Source organism: Schistocerca nitens, chromosome 6 (genome assembly GCF_023898315.1).
Source record: "Schistocerca nitens isolate TAMUIC-IGC-003100 chromosome 6, iqSchNite1.1, whole genome shotgun sequence".
Classification (NCBI taxonomy): domain Eukaryota; kingdom Metazoa; phylum Arthropoda; class Insecta; order Orthoptera; family Acrididae; genus Schistocerca; species Schistocerca nitens.
This window is the reverse complement of record NC_064619.1, coordinates 243361953-243386394: the sequence shown is the minus strand read 5'-3', so window position 1 is coordinate 243386394 and position 24442 is coordinate 243361953. Positions and strand designations below refer to the sequence as shown.

At 37.4% G+C, this 24442-nt stretch overlaps 1 protein-coding gene across 5 annotated transcripts in view; it reads right to left on the bottom strand.

The window, feature by feature from the left end:
* The window catches only part of LOC126262265 (transmembrane protein 268), a 102203-nt gene that overhangs the window by 64654 nt on the left and 13107 nt on the right, over positions 1-24442 (bottom strand). For all 5 annotated transcript variants that reach the window (XR_007546712.1, XM_049958768.1, XM_049958767.1 and 2 more), the window contains exons 2-5: positions 15807-15922; positions 13694-13927; positions 12996-13142; positions 12712-12882 (exon numbers count right to left, since the gene is read on the bottom strand). Coding sequence is in view for 4 of the 5 variants with exons in the window: in XM_049958768.1 (XP_049814725.1) it covers positions 12712-12882; positions 12996-13142; positions 13694-13927; positions 15807-15922 (668 nt within the window). In the remaining variant the exon portion in view is untranslated. The remainder of the gene's footprint in view (positions 1-12711; positions 12883-12995; positions 13143-13693; positions 13928-15806; positions 15923-24442) is intronic.

The window sequence follows — 24442 nt, the reverse complement described above, 5'->3', positions numbered from 1 at the left end:
TGGAAATCAGCAAATGACGTCCTTCGTGCAACTACGATTTATTCATCTGGCAATCCTCTCCATTTCATTTTCATTACAGCTGAGTTACATCTTAGAAGACAACCTATTTATTCTCTTACCAGTTTCTAAAAATTGTTTCTTGTCTCTCTAATAATTCTCAAGATGCATCTCTTTGTAGCTCACTGAGCAACCTGCAGCTCTTTGATGATTTCTGCATTAAAAAGACCATGTTTTACTGCCACAAGTCAAAACAGGCAACACACAACGATTACAAGGTATCCTTCTCAGACACATCAGAATCTTTATTTTTAGAAACCCCACTAAAACCCTGTTTAGTTTGCCAAAAGTACTCAAAGGCATTTTCAACTTTCTGTTTACATATTTTGCTGTGCACTCAGTCATCTTCAACTATCCTAACTAACACAGGTCAACAGGTTACACAACAACACTGGTAATTTGTACCTTTTTCATTTTGTTACATATGACTGTGTTTTGATTTTAGGTCAACTTTCAAATGTGCTCAATTAAGTTCTTTCTTCTGTCGTTGAAGTTCATCAGCACTAGAGGCAAACATAACAGCATCATACCTACAATAAAATTGGTTCAGTTATGATATATTAAGATGTTTTCTTTCATTTTCCCATTCAACAATCCAAATACTTCCTCTACAACTGCTGAAAACAACTGTGGTGAGACAGACTTTAATTCTAAATTTATCACTGTGGTCACGGCATCTAATGAAAGCTTTAGCATTTGATTATACATTCTTCAACAAACTAACTGCAATAAATTAATTTGTGGGTATTCTAGGTAGGTTTTGAAGGCCAGAGTTCATAAAAAGCATTGCTCTGTTCTTACACTGATGAGCAGAAACATTATGACCACCTGCTTAATAGCATGTTGCTTCATATCTGGAATGCAATACACAATAGTGATTTTAGTGTAGCAGAGATTTGACAAGTCCTTGGCAGGTTTCCAGAGGTATGTGGAAGCAAATGTGTATGCACAAGTCACATAATTCCTGCAAAATATAGGCTGGTGGTTTGTGGGCACAAAACCAGTGTACAACAGCTTCCCAGATGGGTCAGATCAGGCAAACTTTGTGGCCAAGATATCAACATTAAGTTTGCTACTGTGCTCCTATAACCATAGTAGCACAATTTTGTCCTTGTAAAATGGATAGTTAACCTGCTGGATGATGCCACAGCCATTGGAGTAGACATCAAGCATGAAGGCATGCAGGTGGTCTGCAATAATATTCACACAGTCCATTGCTGTCGTGGTATCTTTGATTACTACCACAGGTCACAAGAAAGCACAGAGGGATGCCATTTATAGCATAATACTGTCCATGCCAGCCTGTGTCACATGTGTCTGTTGTACAGCTCATGTTGGGAGCAGCCACTTGCCTGAATTATGGTGTACCAGAACATGACCACTGACATGTTGTATCCAGATATGTAATTCATTTGACCAGGTGACACGTTTCCGTTTGCCTACAATCCAATTTCCGTGAACAAGTGCCCACCGCAATCTTAACAGACAACATCCTCGGGTCAACATGGGAACACGCACGGATCACCTGCTGAGGAGCTCTCCGTGTTCAACAAAGTGCACTGAATGGTATATTCCAAAACGCTTGCAGCAGCACAAGCATTGTACTCTGCCATCAGATTTGCCACAGATCACCACCTCCCGTGGGTGAGCTTACAACTTCCACACTCTTTCATGAGGTTAGGACTCCCAACACCTTGTAGCCTACTCACGGTTTCACTTTTCTTCAACCACTTTCCACAGATGCACACCAAACTGACATGCTAAGTGGTTCTCTGTTTCCAAGATGCTCATTCACAGGTGCTGGGCTGTAATTATCTCCACTCTGTCAAAGTTGTTTATCTCACTAGATTTCCACATCTATTCCCGTATTGTTGCTTGGATGATCCTCCATTTATCTCTGCTCCACTTTTAGTTTTCTTACAGCGTCATGTTCCTGCAACACAACTAGGCAGCATTCAGAACAGTACTGAGGTGGCCAGCAATCATATATTTTGGACCATCAGCGTATCTTCCAGCATAATTGCTTTACCAGGACCTACTGGCTTTGTAATGCCAAGATCTTATCTTAACTAAATTCAGAGGATGGACAACTTTCTTTCACTAAGCTAAACATCAGTTAAAATGAGATTTTATTATTGTTAATCTATTACCAGTGTCAAAAAATCCATTTATAATTGGTTTAAAATATGAGTTGTGACAAACAAACAAAACTGATTGCATTATTAAAGAAATATTTGTCATAGCATATTAGTATACAATTCGTATTTTTATCTGTCAATTTGTCTTTACACTGTGATAATTTACAACTAGCTCAAACAGTTCCATGGCACTGATCAACAGTTTACTATAGGCATCAACTTTCACTCAACTGGAAACCAAACATGTTGGCACTCTTCGACAGTCTCAAGGAAAAATACACAGGGATTCTGCTTTGAAGGTGACCACCACTAACTGAACTTGTCAGTTCAGCTTACAAATTTGCAACATGGAATGTATTTTTCCCTCTTCTCCTGCCGATGTATATTTTGTAGGGTTTGTGGTGGGTCTTATACCAGCACTAGTGGGTAGTTGCTTCCCTGGCCGATATAACTGGGCAATATTTTGCCCACCCTAATACACCTCCAGATCAAAGTAGTATTACCTTTATCCTCTCTTCTCTGAGTAGTTGTTTGGTGGTCCCGATCCTTCCGTGCCACCTCCCTGTTGATCCAACTAAGGTGAAGATTCCTGGAATGCTTCCGCAAGTTCTCTCTACTGCGCTACTAAATAGCCACACTTCTCACAAACAGGGGTATAATTTGCCTGACATTTTCACTATTTCTTTTAACAACACAACAAACAATTGCTAGTGTAATACCACTCCCTTGAGTACATTCAAAACGTCCGTACATGCATACTTTAGGACCTGAGAGAGCAAACACAGATAAACAACTACCATTGTTCAATTGTTTGTTCATTACGCCCTTGTTGGTGCGTCGTTTACTCCATGGCTCTCGGACTCGGGCACTTGCTGCACCATGGCACAAGTGACTCCCAGACGACCAGTGGTTGTAATATCATTTTTACTGGTCCCCTTCTCGCTGGCTCCACCACTGCTCCGTATTCACCGCATACAAGGAAGGAAAACATAGTTTCCCTTTCCCACTACATTTATCCTTATTCAACTTACTCACGAGCATCTCTTGTTGACAGCTTTCCAATGGTGTATTGGAATGTTTACAAATATCCCGAAACACTACAAACATCAGTCTTGTTTAATTTGTCAGACCTTGTACATGACTTCTCTGGCAAGCACAGGAACATGACTAAGCAAACTGATTGCCCACTGCTACAAATCAAGCTAGCAGAAACCTGTCACTTTATAAGGATACAGCTAAAGCCAACTCCAGATTAACACATTCAATATTTTCCATCATAAAATTAAGATTAAAGTCTCTGTGGGCAGTCATTGTGTTTTTGTGTGTGAAGCCCCCTTACTAGTTGTACAATAAGATCACCCCTCCTTCTAACCCTGAAGTTTTATATGCTCAATTTCTGTTACTTCCATGTGATGTTCTGAAAATCACGTGTCATCTACAGATATTACAAACACTTTCTTGTGTTGACTAACCTTTTTTCATTAGCAACATGTTCCTATTGTTACGTTAATTAACTGAGTTGAATGCAAGGCAAGACAGTCTTTACTGCCATAAATTAATAAATAAATGCAATACAAATAGAATTAAAAATATTAATTCTAGAATCATTAATTCTAGAATTCTTAAGATGTAGATATGTTAAAAGCTACAGAATTCTAACAAGGAATCTAAAGTAGAGGAATTTTGAAGGTCTCTAAAATAAGAAAGCCTGGCTGGTCAAAACACACCTTCTGATCGAGGAAAGTGTTTTTACGAACACAAAGTATGGAAGTTAAGAACAAACAAAAATTCAGTAAGTGTATGGTACTTTATGTCTCATCGCTTGAAATAGGGAAAAAATCAAGACTCAAATTATGGTCTATGTTCTCATTAACAAATAGAGGGGGGAGGGGGGGCATGCCTCCAAAATGTTGCAGAGGACCAATGGTTTACCACAAACACTACACACTCTTCCTCTCTTCAGAGTAGCAATCTGTGTGTCCAGTCTGAAAGTGAGAAACACTCACCAACTCCGGCAGCTCAGGTCAGAATGCGTCTGTGTGTTTCTCTTTTGCTGATGAAGCCTGTGGCTGATAGCTTTGTGTGAGTGACTTAATTGTGCCTCTCTGGTACTTAACTTGGCTTCTTTATAGTAAGCAATCATAATAAAGACACATGTAATTTGAAACACATGTAAAATCTGGCACTGCCAGTGAATAGAGCACAAAGAAGCCCTTCTATTGAACAGGAGTTCTTTATTGCCAGCATGAGTTCACACATTTCATATGTAGATTAAATGAGCATAAACTATTAGACTTGGAGCATTGTCTACTGACTGAGGGGGACCAGCAGAGGGAGATGTTTCATTGATACTACATATTGTATTTGTGAATTTTATGTATTTTAAATGGTGATTAATTTTGTATACCTTGTGATCGCTGTAAATTTTGGCACACTTAGTGAGCGGATATAAGGATATGTGAATAGCCACTCTGGTTCATTCTGTGTCAGGAACTCATGGGGCTAATGTGTATGTTGTAGAGATGTCAGGATGATATAAAACTTCTGAAGTGATAGGTTTTGGACAGCAAGTGACTGCATTAATACTTTAAATTTCATCAGAACTTGGAAAAACTTCACGACTTTGGTTTATTGGGAAAATTCTAGTAAAGTGTTGCTCATCTACAACGAAGACCACGTATAAAACACTTGTGCAACCCATTCTCGAGTGTTGCTCAAATGTTTGGGATCCCAACAAGATTGAGTTACAGAAAGACATCAAAGCAATTCAGAAGGATGCTTCTAGGTTTGTTACTGGTAGCTTCAATCAATATGCAAGTGTTACAGACATACTCCCTGAAGGAAAAGTGTGTTCTTTTTGCAAAACACTGTTGGGAAAGTTAAAGCATTTGCGTTCTGACTGAGAATGATTATGCTGCCACCAATGTACATTTTACCTAAGGACCACAATGACAAGATCAAAAAAATTAGGGTTCATATAGAGTCATATCTCCCTGCTGCAATTGTGAGTGTAATAGGAAAGGAAATGACTAATAGTGGTAAATGGTACCACCTGTCACACATTATAAGGTGGCCTATGTAGATATATGTGTAGGTGGTGAACATTACAATACTTTCCTAGGAAGATTATGTAGCATTCATAAGTAGTTCAAAACAGAATTAATCAAAATTATGTAAATTATTACAGAATCAAAACAGGATTGTGTGTTACTGAAGAAATGACAGAAGAATACCTGGTCATAAGTAAGAAAATCAGAAGTGATGAACCTCTGGCTGTAGATGGACCCACTTTCAAGACTGTTGACTGCTTCAAGTACTTAGGGAGTCTTTATCAACAATGAGGGAAACACATTTTAGTTTCATCAAAATTCTAAAGAACAGACCACTTAGTACTCAACACAAAGAAATGGAAGAGGCTAGTAGAGCAGGCATCTTCCTCCAAGTCTTTCGTGGCAGCTTGTCTTCTTTGTTTCCAAGCTGCACCAATTCGAATAAATTTCTCGAGCTTTTGATGATCTCCCCCATCATCGTCAGGAGTAAAACCACTGACTGCGGGGACTGGCACAGTTTTCCACTCACATAGTTGCATTTGCAGCCTCTGGCATCAATCAGAGAGAGCTGAAACAACGCGTGCAGGGAAGGTGAGTTGGCAGCTCATAGCAGCTCCACCCCGCTGTGGGACTGAGTGATGTCAGGAGGTGCGAGGAGCCGGTGTCACATTTGAAACTGCTGCTCCTGCCTTCCTACACACATCACGCATTCTGTCGTTGCTTTCTTTTGACATCCGAAGCCCACCTCCATGCCCTATTGAATGTGTATCCCCTCGTCTCTTTTAAAATTGTTGCTGTTCATTCTAACCTCAGCCGCCTCTTATAATGGAATCCCAGTATGTTGACACATGAACCAAGACTTGTTTTGGTGGGCTTTGGATACCAAAAGGAAGCAATAATAGATGCATGATGGGAGTGGCAGTTTCAAATGTGGTGAAAGCCCCTCACGCCCCCTGACGCCACTCAGTTCCACGGCGGGCTGGAGTTGCTATGAGCTGCCCACCTCATCTCTCACGAATGCATCATATCAGCCCTTCAGCCCTTTCTAACTGGTGCCAGAGGCCACAATTATGGTTACAATAAGTGGAAAACCACGCAAAACCCCGGCAGTCAGTAGTTTTACTCCAGATGACAATGGCCTTCGAAAGCTCCAGAATTTTATTCTAATTGACGCTACGTGGAAACCAATACTATTTTATTCAAAACATGTAGTTATCTCCACTCCAAGGGCTATAAGATTTTGCTTTCTGCATATCTTGATTGGTTTCATGGCACATGATTAATCTGTAAAAATCGTTTTCATAGGTGGCCATTTCATTATCACAGCCATTTGGCATCCACAGCTACCCTTCCCTAGACTATTTCATACATTGCAGTCTTCAGCTATATACAGAGTGGACTTTAGAACAAATGGAATACTGGTTGGTTGGTTCATTATCCTTAGTACAGAGGCAGAGCATACGAATATTCATGTATGGAGCTGTAGGAAACTTAACTCTTCACGCAAATATTGTCAATGATATTCGGATGTGAATACCTTGCTAATACATGCATTTAGCGTTCATAATCCGGATGCTATTACACAAATATTTACAAACAACAGAGCAGTCACATTATGTCTGCTCCTTCAAGACTTTTCAGCTGAGCATGTTATCAGAACAAGACAAAATGTTTTCAGCTTTACACGAAAAGACTGTCTTTTTTTTCTTAGATCTTCAACACACTTATTTTTTCGAAATGGTATTCCATTAGGGTACAAGTTCATCAGTCCAAATTTAAATAGGGGAATTGAGGAGTAGATCTAATAATTAACAAGAAAACAGGAATGAGGGTGAACTATGAAAACAACAGTGAATATATTTTTTAACCAAGATAAGACACAGAGTCAACAGCCACCATAATAACAGAAGTATATTTGTCACTTAGCTCTGCAAATGAACATACTGAAAGAATGTACGAAGAGACAAAACAAATTACTCAGTTTTTCAAGAGAGATGAAAAGATAATTATGGAGGAGGACTGGACTTTGATAGCAGGAAAAGGAAGAGAAGAAAAGTAGTAGAACAGGGACTAAGTGGCTGAAAGGGAGAGTCACCTGGTAGAATTTCACACAGAGCACATCATAATTTAATCATCTCTGACATTCGTTTTAAGATTTATGGAATGAAGTTTCATACATGATAGTAACCAAGAGAGAACTTCTTTTTTTTAATCATTTCCAGGGATAGATGTGGACACTTACTACACACATTAAAAAAAGTTTTGCATCAGCCCAGTTCCCAGAACTCCAGAAGACAGACGTTGAATGTGCATATTGGATCACAGACACAGTCCCTTTGACTGTTCAGAGATGTCACTAAACCCGCCCAAAGATGTAAACAACCATGCATGAGCAGTGACTATCAGACAGAGAGGGTCCGACAGGCGATCAGTTCCAGTCATTCCACCAGGAAGGAAGCACACGGTCCCAAAAACATGCCAAATGGACTGTTCCAGATTGGCATCACCGATGAGTGTTGCATATGCCTTCATCCAGACAATCGTCGGAGACGTGTTTGGAGGCAACCTGGTCAGGCTGAACGCCTTAGACACACTGTCCAGTGAGTGCAGCAAGGTGGAGGTTCCATCATGTTTTGGGGTGACATTATGTGGGGCCGTCGTATGCCGCTGGTGGTCAGGGAAGGCAAAGTAACAGCTGTATGATACATGAATGCCACCCTCTGACCGATAGTGCAACCATATTGGCGAGGCATTTGTCTTCACGGACAATTCGCGCCCCCATCATGTACATCTTGTGAATGACTTCATTCAGGATAATGACATCGCTTGATTAGAGTGGCCAGCATGTTCTCCAGACATGAACCCTATTGAACATGCCTGGGATGGATTGAAAAGGGCTGTTTATGGGCAACGTGACCCAGAAACCACTCTGAGGTATCTACGCTGAATCGCCGTTGAGGAGTGGGACAATCTGGACTAACACTGCCTTGATAGACTTGTGGACAGTATGCCTCGATGAATACAGGCATGCATCAATGCAAGAGGACATGGTACTGGGTGTTAGAGGTACTGGTGTATACAGCAATCTGGACCACCACCTCTGAAGATCTCTCTGTATGGTGGTACAACATGAAATGTGTGGTTTTCATGAGCAATAAAAAGGGCATAAATGATGTTTACGTTAATCTCTATTCCAATTTTCTGTACAGGTTCCGGAACTCTCAGAAACGAGGTGATGCAAAACTTCTTTTCATGTGTGTATAATTTAATGTTTATTAGGTGCAGACTAAGAGTGAAGAAACTGCAGTTAGTGCTAAGCTACAAAGATTATTTGAGTGTTACGGGACTAAACAGCAAGGTCACAAGTCCCTCTGTCATGAAATAGTTCAGTGAACCAGAGCAAATTTCACGTGGCCCTCCGCACGGGAGGAGAGGTGATAACTTGTGCATTGAAACTGTGGAGGTCAATCACAGATTTAGGAACAGAACATAAGTTAACTGAAATACATGTTGTAAAGTAAGGGAAGACTGCATGAGAAATAGGAATCATTATCCTATGATAAAACTAGGTTGCCAGCAGGTAATTTGTCCTAGAGAATAAGTCACAGAAAAGATATACAGTGGAATTTTGTTAGTAAGCTCCTCATTACCGCATTTTCTCATATAGTACATCCATTTTGGGAAGTTCCAGTTGGTTGGTTGGTTTGGGGAAGGAGACCAGACAGCGTGGTCATCGGTCTCATCGGATAAGGGAAGGATGGGGAAGGAAGTCGGCCATGCCCTTTCAGAGGAACCATCCCGGCATTTACCTGGAGTGATTTAGGGAAATCACGGAAAACCTAAATCTGGATGGCCGGACGTGGGATTGAACCGTCATCCTCCCGAATGCGAGTCCAGTGTCTAACCACTGCGCCACCTCGCTCGGTCGAAGTTCCAATGCCAAGTACATTAAATACATGTTAAAATGACTCATTTGTACAGTCTTCCTCCCTGTATAGCGTGTTAAAATTTGACAATATAGGTACTGTTTGGCTGCTGAGAGTTGTGGGAGTTAGACATTTGTGGCTGTAGAGTGCAGAAATGTGCAGACAGGCACTCAGTGCTAGCAATTTTGCAAGTCATATATCATTGCTATGGTAGAACTGATGCACTGAAGTAGTTCATCTATGTTGGCAGTAACTCCAACTTCCAATTTCTGTAACTGCCAAATAATAAACCAAATAGCACATAATTCAGTCATTGGTGTTCTTTGTTCATATTTAGCATTTGATTGACTCCCAGTCCACGAATTTTTTTGTGTCAAATGGTGTACTGGTAAATCCTGAATAAAAATACAGAGAGACAGTTAACAAACAAAGAAGAGTGGAACATTACTTAGGTAGCGGATAAAAATTCACATATCATGTGTATTGATATTGTGTGAAAAGTGAATATTCCTTCATCAACATTAAATGTGATAGTGAACATACAAAAAAATTGAAGCAGCATGTTTGGAAAGGAAATGGCAAGCAAAAATGAGTGCATGATGGTCAGTTTCCGAAAGGGAGAATGTTTTAATGAAGTGGAACAAAGGAAGTTGTGCTTCAAATATTTCAGCTGATGGTACTGCAGTTTGTGCTACAGCAATATATTTCGTACAAAAGTTGTGACTTGTAGATGTTAAAGCATCAAATGGTTGGATCAAAAGATTCAAGAAAAGACTAAATTTAGTGGATAAACACGTTTGAGGTGAGGCTGGAAGCATAAACACTGACAATGTTCAGTCACGGACAAATACACTTTCGTCAACAAAAAAAAAAAAAAACAGTCCCAATGACATTTTTTATGCAGGTGAAATGGGCTTCTTTTTTCACCTTCTGCCTAACAAAACTTGAGTTCAGAGAGGAAAAATTTCACAGCGGGAAATTTAGTTAAGAGAAGCTAATTGTTTTATTATGTTGTAATGATAGTTGAACAAAGAAGTTGATGTCAGGAAAGGCAAAGAGTCCACGCTGCTTAAAGATGAGCGGACACTTCCATGTAAATATAGGTCTAATGCAAACATATGGGTAACAACAACAATGTTCAAACAATTATTGCATGCCTGGGATGCAAGGTTGGGTGTTAGAAATAGGAAACTACTACTATTTATTGACCAGAGTGCAGCGCTCCCCCCCCCCCCCAAGATATGTCACATTTACATAATATAAATATGGTGTTTTTCCTCCTAATTGTACAAGCCATCTTCAGCCACTTGACTAAGGCATTATAAAATGCTTGAAACAAAAATACAGAAAGATTCTCATATAGAAGAGGTTGGCCTGTGTTGATATTACAATGAGAAAGATTATGACCTTAGATGTTATGCTTTTTGTAAGAAGTGCCTGGGATTCTGTGCAAGAAATCACAATCTCAAACTGCTTCAAGATGTCTTGCAGGAACAGATGGCAGTGAAACAAAGAGAAAGTGAGGATGAGGATGAACCACCACCTCTGCCAATTCCTACAATGTCAAAACCTACTGAAGCAATACACACATATAAATGTTGTGTTTTGAGTTTTGAAGTCGATGAAGTTGTGAACACATTAATTAACATGGACAACAACACAACATTAAAATTAGGACAAAAGAAAGTCAACTATTGATATGTTATTCAAACTTTTATGAAGACAGGACTACACACTGTGTCTTATTGGGTTATAGTGTAGTTAAGCTAACAAGATGTACAATATACTGGTACTTTGTTGCAATGACAACTGTTATTCAATTACCGGCAGCGATTCACTAATAGACACAATGAATGACATTTGTTTAAGAAGTGTAATAAAAATTGAAATTTCAGCATTTTTTTATTTTTCTACATCACATACCAGATATGTATTTTGGATGCTAGAGGTTAGGCTCTCGTGTCATAACTTTCCTGCATTCCAATTGACTGATGGTAGAAGTGTAGATGTCCATTGTACTGGATTTAAGCAGTGTTATGTATTTAACATGCTGTTGCTTCTTGTACTCTTAACACATAATTAAGAGAGTTTCTGTGTGTGATATTCTGAACATCATCTCAAAAAGGCAAACTTTTAATTATAACTTATTGAGACAGTTTGCCAGGAAGTGAGATGTTACGAGATCGTGTATTATCCCACATATGGTACCCTTAGTTCTGCATTTTCACCATAGAAAAACTTGAATCATTACCAAATTAGGTATTTTATGGCAGTACTTTTTCCACTTAAGATGATCAAAATCTGTGGTCCTTTCAAAACCATGCTGTAGTCAGTGGAATTCCACTTAAAATGCTTGGCCAATATGCTATAATTTTTCATGCTCTGTGCTTTTGTATGTCTCTATACAAGTTCTTTCACACATTACCAGTTGGTTAATGCATGTGCTACAGCTAAAGTAAAGTTCTTAATGTTGCAAAATTTGGTATTATACTTTTAATATTTTACTTTTGCAATTCGCTGTTCTAAGGTTACCTATGCAATAAAAAGAAACAAACACAGGCACTATTCCATGCAATTCTGCAGGCACCAACTGATCTGCAAATCATTATTTTGCCTCACACACACACACACACACACACACACACACACACACACACACACAGTTCCCCCCACCCCACCTCCCCCTACACCCCCTAGGAGTCCATGTAAGTTTTGGCACAAGAGATAGAGACTGCGTTGAAACTGCAATGTGATGAATACTGTTTGAGAGATGTTGGTTGGTTGGTTTAAAAGAGGGAGGGAGGGACCAAACTGCTACATTATTGGTCCCTCATTCCAATTAAAATAATTCCACAAGGGTGGGAGTAAACTAATTGAGAAATACAAAACACAACTGGAATAAAGGAGAAAACCACAAGAATGACAGAAGGGCAACAAACACTAAAGTGGACAAAATTGGACAAGAAAACCACAGAGAGATGCAAGAAATATGTAGAAGAGATCAAAACAAGAGAGCAGATTACCATGGCTGGCTGACCATGAGAATAAAAAGGAGATGCCAGCCACTCTGCAACACAATAAAACCTCCACCCTAAACACACTAGGGTCGTGAGATATGTTGCTGAAAATGTTGTCCAATTACATGAATTCACAACTGGCATTTGGTGTACTATATGCTAAGACACTCCAGACCTGGTTGCTTGTTTGGCTTAAGCTGCAGCTATTATTTGTGAAACATCTGGTTGCTTTATGCATGGACAATCATTAACAAAGCAGTTCACAGTTGAGCATTAATGTAAATGAATGACATTTTCAGCAACAATATTCATCACATGGCAGTATGATCACTGTTTCTGAATATCTATTGTCTCAAAAACTTCATGGACCCCTAGTGGTGAAACAATGCACCTGTGACATTGTTGTCACAAAGTGTTGCTTTATATCTCCTTTAAACACACCAAAATTTTGTACATGAAGATTTTTTTTACACCCTGTATATATTAAATCTGGTTTAAATGAATTACAAGCAGACAAATTAACCTGTTTCCGAGACACTCTTGTTGTGTTGCTTCCCTGAATAATAATGTCATGATCTTCTATGTCCATTCTCAGCTGAAATTGTTGTCTCTGTCTACGCTCTTCAACAGTTTCCTCTCTGTTTACAGGACGGCCTTCACGTTCCTCCCTTTCTATTACTTCTTGAAGTTTTTTCTGTGTGAATATAGACAGAAATGTTATGAATGCACTAATTAACCATTTCTCTGCAGAATAGTGTAAATACAATAGTATGATTACATTAAGAATGTACATTCATGTTCCCTTACAATGCAATCAACAGCATCAAAGTAAATGAAGCATAAATTCACTTTATGGCAAGACAACTTTCCTCTATCATCAAGTCCCAGGATGATTCTGTGCTTCAGTAAGTGCTTGTTTACTTGTGCCATACAGCGCTCCAAGTTATGGTTTAACTGAAAAACAAAACAAAGAAGTGCTCTTAAACTACATTAAATAATTGTGGTAACATTTATTTGTCAAAGTTTACTAGTCCAAAATGCGTAGGGCCACAATGAAAATGTTGCATTGTTTCTTCTGGGAATAGGCTGTAAGACTTCATTCAGGACAAGTAAAAGGGATGGGAACAATTAAGGTGAAGTTTAAATTTAGATTGGTGCAAGTAAAGCTGTCATCAATCTGAAGATTTCTGTGAACTCCACAGTGCTTTACTAGTTATATTCCGTTGGAGGGGTAACTACAGCTTAACATGGACTTTGAATCATGGTGTAATTCCCCATTTTTCATCTCAACAAACAATGCCAGAAATATGACTGGGGATCAAACCCGTGACCTTTGAATCTATAATCTGGCACTTTACCAGCAGCCACACCAGATTAGTATGGCACCTTTTGTTCTCATAAAACTAAAATTGCTGCACAAACAATAGGAAAAAATATGCTGAAATCAATGCTCATGCTACAAAACAATGAAGTTTACCAATACTTAACTAAATTACTCAACTTACCCTAATTTTCACCCACATACAGAAAAAAATTGCTAAAGCATTCAGGATGAGCCACATAACACCAAGTCCAAATAGTGTCAAACCAGTCACCCCAGAAAACAGAAGACCAAGTAGGACAACAAATGCTGTAAATATCCAGGCTACAAGAATGCGTTTGTAGCATATATTGTAAATGTTGAATCTAAAATCATTTGTCAGTATTTCCATCACATGAACATAATCTTCTACTGTTAGCTGAAAGTAAACAAAAGCATTAATCAGATAATTAGCCACAAAAATTTACTCAAAAGTGACAGAATGTAGCTCTAATATGACATGCAAATTTGCTAACATGTATGATGCAAAATTTTCCTATAATTCCAGAAGACTGAATATAAAAGCCAAAACTGTACCATATTAAATATCAAGCAAAAAAGAAATACTATCTGAAAAACATCCAGTATCTTGGAGCAGAAGTCTGATGCCATACAAATCTCAAAACTGAATGATTTGGGCGGACATCTATTAAACAAGACAGGAATACAAAAATCAAAAATATATCAGAAATAGCAGTTAAAAAAAAAATATCATTTAATCTAGTGAAAGTTGATGTCATAAAAAATTTTTATAAGATTTTTTATTTTCAAATACTGAATAAACAAAAATACATAAGTGAATTATTTAAACCAACATGCTCGTAAAATGTGATTGTCTTAAGCCTCACACCAATTGCAAAGTACTTAAAATTTTTCTCTCCAAATCTCACATCTTAGAGTCAAATATTCTGTAAACTCAAATTATTTAATAAGGAAACAAAAACAACCAACTGTTGAGGATTTCTCACATAAAAGCAGAGGAAAAAGTTTTAACAGCAGTCTTTTTCTATCAATCTTCCAGTTACATTAACTTTTTACACCTGTTACAGTTCCCCAACATGTCATTCACTCATAATTAAAATGTATTCTTTTAACCAAAGTGTTGAGCTTCTGCAACACTTTCCCTGCCTGAACAAACTCTCTAGTATGACAAGACGGTTATGTACTGCATATCTAGTATTTAATTTCAAGGCAATACACACATCACCTGTCTTCTGTTTCCAAAGAACTAAAAATAATTTAAACCATGGGATAAAGGTAAGTAACAAACTGCTTATAGCAGATACATTTCCATTTTTTACAATTTAACTATGTAAAATATCATTATTTTAGTTTGAGCTTCAAATAGAATAAGTTTTGCACAAACTGACAAGAGAGTCTGGAAATATAAAATGAAGATAATTTTAAAGAAGTGCCCATAGGAAACATGACACTGAAGTCTGTAAATCATGGAAAAGTTGGTCGCTATCCAATCTGGATCAACAACAAGAGATTTCAATAATTGGCAAATTGTGATGTTTGACTATTCAATAAAAACCAGCCTTTTGTTTTAAAACTGCCATCTTCATCAACACCAGTCTTATATATAAAATTCTTTACAATGTAACACAATCTAGCAGAGATGAAAGGTACTTATAAAAATACATTTTATAATTATGATTAAGATTTCGCTGTTCTTCTTCTCCTCAAACTTAAGTACTGGGCTCTTTAAAAGAGAAAACCACCATTTGGCTGTTTTATTATATTTATCATATTTATCTTTTGTGCTATCCAGATTTTAGCTTTTATGCCATTATCAAGTACAATGCTAAACTAAAAGTTGTTAGACCATCATTAAGTCATATCCGTTAAGGCAGTCCAAAAGCAGGTAAACAAGGCTAACACATTTCTTTAACATATGTCTTTAAAATTGTGTTAGCCTTGTTTACTTGCTTTGGACTGCCTTAACAGATATTATTAAATAAGTACTTGATAATGGCATAAAAGCCAAAATGTGGATAGTACAAAGAATAAATATAATAATACACAGTAAATGGTGGTATACTCTTTACAAAAGTATTGCATGAATAGGGCTCAATTCCACCAAAAACATTTTAAGTACTAAAACTAAACTCTCCCCCCCCCCCCCCCCCCCCCGAACAGGCCATCAAGGCACAACAGCACCAACCGGTTTAAGTATATGTCATTACAATTTCTTCTCTATTATACAAATGACACATTTTCCTGAAAGTGTAAGAGCAAATTTATCCAGGACTTACTGTTAAACCTTGAGCCATGAGTTCCTCAGGTACTAATTCTGGTCGAAATTTAGCTGGTGTAATCCATGGCCATTTTGTATTGACTGGAAGCAGTGTTACAATTATGTCCCCATTAGCTGAAAGATAAATAAAACACAAAATTATGTTGGATGAGAAACTCCTAAAATAAATTTACTCTAGGCTATATAAATGCCTGTTATCACATAAAAGAATGTTTTGCTTATGAAAAAGTGCACAAGAACTTGCACAAACACACGAGAATGTACTAGAACGGCATCCCACCAATCAAATCACTACCTTGCCTTTGTCTAATGGTGTTCTTTCTCAGCAAGAGTGTCATTCGTGGAAGCATCTTCGAAATAATTAATGAACTAAAAGTATAATTACAATAATCAGATTTTTCTTAGACAGCGGGAGAAAAGATGATGAGGGGGGGGAGGGCTGGGAGAGAGGTATGAGGAGAGCTGGTGGGGGAAGTGTGTGAGGAAGGTTGGGAGAGGAGTGAAGGGAGGGTGGTGAGCGGGAGAAGTGAATGCTTTCCATGTGTGAGCACCATAAGAAAATAGAGTTAGGGCAAATAGGGAATAGCTAAGAACGCAGATTACATTCAGCTTTTGTTCCGTAAACCAAAGAATGACACAATCCTCGTGGGTGTGAAAAATGTCAGAAAGTCTAACACAAAAACATAGAACATCTGAATACAATACTCACTTCCCTAATCACTTATCAGGAGATTGCCAAGATATGTGAATAAATTACAGTAAACTGGACCTGCTAAAATTTACAGAATTAATATACTGTCATAATGAAACATAATTATGCACTTCTAATAAATTTATCATACACAAAATACCTAATATTGACTGTTGTGAGCAAGCATTGTCAAAACTAAAATCTAACATACATTTTTACTTAAGCTGATCTAATAGCCTCTGTTAAGGTATTCATCTATAGAGCACAAGAAGTTGCCTACCAAAAAGGCTTTCAAACACTGTTTAAACTGAACTTCATATGAAACCAAGTGTTTAATGATTGCTGGCAATTTACTGAAAATGTGTATTCCTGAATATTGGACCCTTTTTTGGCTCAAGGTACGTGATTTTAGGTCTTTATGTAGCTTGTTAATATTCCTACTATTGATACTATGAATTGAGCTATTATTTGCAACAAATTTCATTAAAGGATAAATATACCAAGAAGCAGTGGTTAGAACACCCAGTTCCTTAAAGAGGTTTCTACATGATGTTCTTGAATCAGAATCTGTATAAAAAGTTTACTGAATAACTTCGAAAGCATAAAGCACCAATCTTGTACTGTGCTTCACTGAGCACTGCATCTGTTCTGAAGTGAAAAAACTTAATACACGAGTACAACCTGATGTCATACTGCAGGAAACAAATGGTAAGAGATTGTGCTGCGGTTTTAATTAAGAAATATGTCAAGCATTATGCAAGTGGAATACACATGATTTTTGTTTAGAGCAACATTTTGAAACATGTACTATTAACTGCCTGTAAATAATTCTTCCTCATTGATTGAAGCAATTTATAGAACACCTTCAGGGAATTTTTGTCTCTTTTTGAAGTAGCTTGACTCACTTCTGTTGCACTTGTTTTGATGTAGAAGTGATTTCATAGGACACTGAAATTTCCCTGTAAATTTCCTAACACACATTAATGGGAAAATGGACTTGGAAAATTTGACAGCAGTATCATTATTACTAAAATACTGAGTGATGTCCGAGTACAAATGCCAAAACTGCAAGAGTTTGGTTGGTGTATGTTAATCATAAACTGCACTTCTGCCCTGTAGCAACTGTCAAATTCCCAACTAGATTAAAACATTTCAAATCTTGATTTGATGAAAATATCTACTAAATCAGTATTCTGAGAACTTTGATGTTACAACTTCCAGACATTATTATACACTGACTATACAGCAGACAAGTGGTTGGCATGGGTCTTTATATTAGACTGACATCCGGTTCAGATAATGATATTCAACCAATGGAACAAAATGCTATTACAAAAAAATTCAATAAATGTTGACATTATTGCTATATATTATATTCAAGCTGCTGATATTTCTCGTTGCTGTGCACAGCACAGAAGTCTGTTTGCTGCACTTGTGATAACATCAAGCACACAGTCCATAAGAAATGCCCCAGGCAAACAAATAGAACAACCATAACAGAACGCACTCTATAGTAAATCATCTTACATAATAAAGACAGTTCTAACTCTTGAAATTACTTTTCTACCAAACTTTACCAAAACACACAACTATGTATGCTTGTCCATTTATGTAACATGCTAGTAAGGGATTTTCCTATTAACCAAATGGTTCCCAGTTTGAAAATTTTTCAAACAGCAGAAAATATTGTCTCTTTCAAGGCTTACTATTAATAATATGAATATTTGCCAGAATAAAACTGAACCCCAATGAGAAGTATACAGACCAATAAACGATTAAGGCCTTTAAAACATGTTTAAGACATGTAAAGTGGAGATATAACTATTGTGAAACCAATGTCAGTTGTAAATACAACGTGTCAAGCAATGAAACTGTGTTGGATTTAATACCTGCACAGTCAAATAATATTGATGGAGAAACGTTATTTAGGAACATATATTCTATTATATACATGTGTTCCTGGCGATTTACGGAGACATACTACACAAAGGCGTATGACAGAACATGGAGCATAAATACCTAAGAATGTATGTAATAGACAGAGAAGTTTACACACATTAACTAACTGCTGACACACACAACAAACATTTTGATCACCAAACCCCAAAATCTCCCCTTGAACAAATATTTTTATTTGCTCACAATAATCTTGAATACTACACCACCTCAAAGCATTATGCATGAAACTATGTTATTAAACCATACAATTTTACTAATTTCTGGAATTTGTCTCCACTTAGAAGCCAACACTAATGTATAAGTGTCTTTTCGTTGTGCCTGTCTGCAACTCAATGTGTCTTCTTTATGGGGAGTAGCAATCTACATTCCCCTTACACTGTTTATAATAATATCCTTCTAATTTGGTGTTACCTAATGAAATGGTGCTAATATCAATGTGCTTGAGCTGCACACTTGTTATTTGGTTCTGAGCTAACTTGGTAGCTCCCATGTTGTTGCAAAACACTTTGGTTAACTCAATAATCATATGGTTCAGTTTCACTTTTAGAGTTCTTAACAATAACACTTCTTGTGTGGTGAAAGACAATACCATATACTCAGCCTCAACAGCACTCAAAGGCACTGTTCTTTGTTTCTTGTAAGACCAGGATATTGATCCTCTCATCAACTTGAGACAGCTAAATGTAATAGAATGCCTGTTATACAGTTCATTTTTCCAGTCTGAATCACTGTAGAATTCCAGATTCCTGTCTTGCAGTACCTTCATCTGTAATCAACAGGTCCTATTAAATATCTAAATATTCTTTAAACTGCAACCCAATGCGTAATTCTAGGGTCTTTGCAAATCTGCTCACAGTATTAGTAGAAAGGTAATATATGGCCTGGAAATTTGAGCTAAATATAAGAGACTTCCCACTGGCTGCAAATAAAGTACTTCTTTTTTGCACATTTCATCTTCTACCACTAACAATTTCTCACTCTGTTCCTTAGGGGTGGAAAGTGGCTCACAATTCTTCTTGCCATATATTTCTAGTAGTCTCTTCATGTATATTCATTGGTTAATTGACAATTCCTCACTACTGTCACTTCTTATGGTCTTCATACCAATGTATTAAAGCACTTCACCTAAATCATGCATCTCAAATTCAGATTGAAGTTGTTTCTTGAGACTACTCATTGAACTTTCACCTTTTGTCAAAATAAAAAAAGCATCAACCTATACAGCCAAAATCACCGTATCTTCTTCATTTCTCATGTGATATACAGGGTGTCCCAGCTATCTTGTCCACCCAAAATATCTCTGGAACAATAACAGCTATTGGAAAACGACTTTCACCGGTATAAATGTAGGGCTGGGGCCCATGAATGTACATATTTGGAAACATTCTAAAACGAAAGCATATGTGTTTTTTAACACAAACTTATGTTTTTTTAAATGGACCTCCTATATTTTTTCTTCAGCAATCCATACCATGACAAAGCATATACACAATGGTGTTGATTGCATCACAATATTCCCATTACATCCCGAGATATTAAGATGCGAAGTTGATGCTTGAAATACCCGACATGCACTGCTAGGGTACGTCCTGAGGCTCAGGCGTGAACCGCATGCTGCCCGTAATCGCAGCAGACCGTATTATTCGTTTCGGACCTCTTGATAAGTATGGAGGTGTGATTACACATGTCAATCACATCGCGATTACGGGCAGCATGGGGTTCACGCCTGAGCCTCAGGACGTGCGCTAGCAGCGCATGTTGGGTGTTTCAAGCATCAACTTCGCGTCTTAATATCTTGGGCTGTAATGGGAATATTGCGATGCAATCAACGTCATTGTGTGTGTGCTTTGTCATGCTATGGATTGCTGAAGAAAAAATATAGAAGGTCCATTTAAAAAAACATAAGTTTGTGTTAAAAAACACACATGCTTTCGTTTTAGAATGTTTCCAAATATGTACATTCATTGGCCCCAGCCCTACATTGATACCGGTGAAAGTCGTTTTCCAATAGCTGTTATTGTTCCAGAGATATTTTGGGTGGACAAGATAGCTGGGACACCCTGTATATCAGAATCAGCTGTTGAGTGACTCATGTTGTTAATGCATTATGTAAGCACTTATTCCAATAGTATCCACTCTGTTTAGGACCTTACATGTGCCTTTTAGATGCCAAATTTTATACTTTTCTTGAGGAGTTTTCTTGGCTTCCTCTGGCAAAATAACAAAAACTTCTTCCTTCAATTCTCCATTGAGATATGCAGTCCATGTGGCAGATTAATAAATTTTCTTTTACAGCAGGGACATAAGATATCTTAAAGAAGCATACTGGTGAGACTTTCTTTATAATCTACACCCTGTATCTGAGTGTAGCCTTTAACTAACAATGGGCTTTAAAATTTGGCACTGCATCTTCATCTTCAGGGTTTTTAATACTAAAGACCCACCCCACTTGTAATGGTTTCTTTCCTTGTGGTGCATCAACCGATTCTTGGAAAAGACTAATAGCTTTCTTCCAATTCTCTGCCTCTGGGCTGGCCCATGTGTCTTCAATTGTAGCAGCCATATAATCTCATCTCTGGATAGAACTTAGGTTTTATTATATGTGATGGACACAGCAAATTTACATCCTCTGCTGCCAGAGTTTCCTGAACCTCATTATCCATTTCATCTTTAATAAACATATCCGAGTGTTCCTGAAAAACTACTTCAGGCCTTTTAATTCTATATTTAGTGGTGCCTGTGCATGTTCTTGGGCATATTCTTCAGGATTAATATCTACAATACTTTTCATTTTTTGTTTCATTTTCGCCAGATTTTAAAAATATTATGTCTCTACTAGTTATTACCCAATCATTTTTACAATTGATTCCTCCCCATAAAAATTTATTTTTGAGATTAAGTGTTCCATTTTCTTCTAAGTTGTTTGGAGGCTCGAACAATGGTGGAGCTTGTATGGTACTACTTTAGTAGGCACACTATTGTTTAATTACACTGTAGTTTATACTGCTTTTGCCCAGTAATATTTTGGTAATCTTGCACCCTTTAACATGCTCCTTCCTTTCTCTAAAATTGTTCAGTTAGCCCATTCTGTTACTCCATTTTGAGTAGAACCTTAGCGAATTATAGTTTGATGTCCGAATCCACATTCACTCAATTGTTGCCCAAACTGTTTATTGATATATTTGGCACCACTGTTTGATCTGAGAACTTTTATCTTCTTACCCACCTGACTTTTAGAAATGGCGTGAAAAATGTCAAATATTTTGCTCACTTTGTCCTTGATCCTAAGGAATTAGACATGGGTATATCTTTAAAAATCATCAACCAATGTAAGGAAATAGCAGCTGTCTCCTATAGACTTTTTCCATGTGTCCACAAAGGTCTGTGCGTAACAACTATAAAAGCTTAGTAGATTTATTTTTATTTGTTTTAAATGGTAATTTGGCTTGCTTTCCTTGCATGCAAATTTCACAATATAAGTTACAACTATTATGTTTCTTTATCCCCATCTGGCATACCTTTTAACAAGGCCATACTTTGCCTATTAAAATGTCTCAAGTCTTTGATGCCATAAACATATTGTTGAATATTCTGAATAACTATTCCCAACTTGAAGACCATCTAATTTATAAATTCCCCTTTCTTTACTTGCCATGGCTATCACACTGGCAGTCTGCCAATTATTTCCATACAATTTAAATCAAAAATTACCTTGTTGCCCCTGTTCACTAATTCACTCATGGAAAGCAAATCTGTAGCAACATTCTTCACATAATGTGCATTACGGGACTTTTGATTTTCTTTCAACGTTCACATTTGAGTTGATCTTCCTACCAGTTCACACTGTACTGAGAACCATCCACAGGTGAAACACAAATGTTTGTTTTCAGAGAAACATCATGTAAAACTGGTTGGTCTTTGGTAATATGCACAGATGCTCCAGAATCCAAAAACCAACCCGTACTCTTACTTTCAGTTTTACCATAAGAACAATATTCAGCAAGTACTGTAGCTTTATTTCTTGCCTTCCTTTCTGGACCTAATATTTTTCCCTTGTGTACTTTTTTTTAGCCATTTCCTTGCCATGGACAGGATATTCTTGTAAATTCTTAACATTCTGTAATCTCTAAGCCAAATAGTTCAATAAAAACTGTAAAGTGACAAGATTTTTATTTTTTTTTTCATCCCTTGAGTCATTGGTCTTCTGACTGGTCTGATGACGCTTGCCACGAATTCCTCTCCTGTGCCAGCCTCTTCATCTTAGAGTAGCACTTACAATCTACGTCCTCTATTATTTGCTGGAAGTATTCCCGTCTCCGTCTTCCTCTACAGTTTTTGTCCTCTACAGTTCCCCTCTAGTACAATGGAAGTCATTCCCTGATGTCTTAGCGGTGTCCTATCATCCTGTCCCTTCTCCTTGTTAGTGTTTTCCACATATTCCTTTCCTCTCCAATTCTGTGCAGAACCTCCTCATTCCTTACCTTATCAGTCCACCTAATTTTCACCATTAATCTGTAGCACCACATCTCAAATGCTTCAGTTCTCTTCTGTTCTGGTTTTCCCACAATCCATGTTTCACTACCATACAATGCTGTGCTCCAAATCCACATTCTCAGAAATATCTTCCTCAAATTAAGGTCTATGTTTGATAGTGGTAGACTTCTCTTAGCCAGGAATGCCCTTTTTACCAGTGCTAGTTTGCTTTTGATGTCCTCCTCGCTCCATCCCTCATTAGCTATTTTGCTGCTTAGGTAGTAGAAATTCCTTAACTCTATCTACTTTGTGACCATAAATACTTGCTCACTGTTCTCATTTATACTACTCTTCATTACTTTCGTCTTTCTTCAATTTACTCTCAATCCATACTCTGTACTCATTAGACTGTTCATTTCATTCGGGAAATCCTGTAATTCCTCTTCACTTCCACTCAGGATAGCAAAGTCATCAGCAAATCACATTGATATCCTTTCACCATGAATTCAATTCCACTCCTGAACCTTTTTTTTTTACTTCCATCATTGCTTTTTCGATGTACATATCGAACCGTAGGGGTAAAAGACTACATCCCTGTCTTACACACTTTTTAATCCAGCACTTTGTTCTTGGTTGTCTACTCTTATTATTCCTTCTTCACTCTTGTACATACTGTATATAACCCGTCTCTTCCTATAGCTTACCCCTATTTTTCTCAGAATTTTTAACACATTGCACCATTTTACGTTGTCAAAAACTTTTTCCAGGTTGACAAATCTTATGAACATGCCTTTATTTTCCTTTAGTCTTATCAATCACAACATCAGAATTAGCTCTATGGTGTGTCTTTACCTATCCTAAAGCCAAACTGGTCATCATCTAACACATCCTTGATTTTCTTTTCCATTCTTCTGTATATTATTCTTGTAAGTAATTTTGATGCACAAGCTGTTAAGCTGATTATCAATAATTCTCACACTTGTCAGCTCTTGCAGTCTTTGGAATTATGTGGATGATATTTTCCGAAAGTCAGATGTTGTGTTTCCATACTCATACATTTCTACACACCAATGTGAAGTCATTTTTTGCCACCTCAACTAATGATTTTAGAAATTCTGATGGAATGTTATCTATCCCTTCTGCTGACAACTTACATACTTTAACAGAGCTCAGTTTTTCATGAACCCCTCCAAAAATATGAATTGTTAAGAATATTGTTTGAAACAGCCAAGGTGATTCCTGTAAAGAACAGCAAAACATCTGACCTGGAGTTAATGGAGACTTTCTTCTTAAATAACTGACAACAGATTTGCTTTAAGGCAATAGTGCCATTGAAGAAAAAAATTTGCAGTCCCTTTCTTATTCTGACAATGCTGAGAAAGACATGAAGACATTCTCGTCATTATAAAAATTAAGGTCTTATTCCTCACTCTAGACAACTCAATGCACACTGCAGTGGTACATACAGACTTTCATGATTATTTTTGTTCTCTACATGGTAAAACTCTATA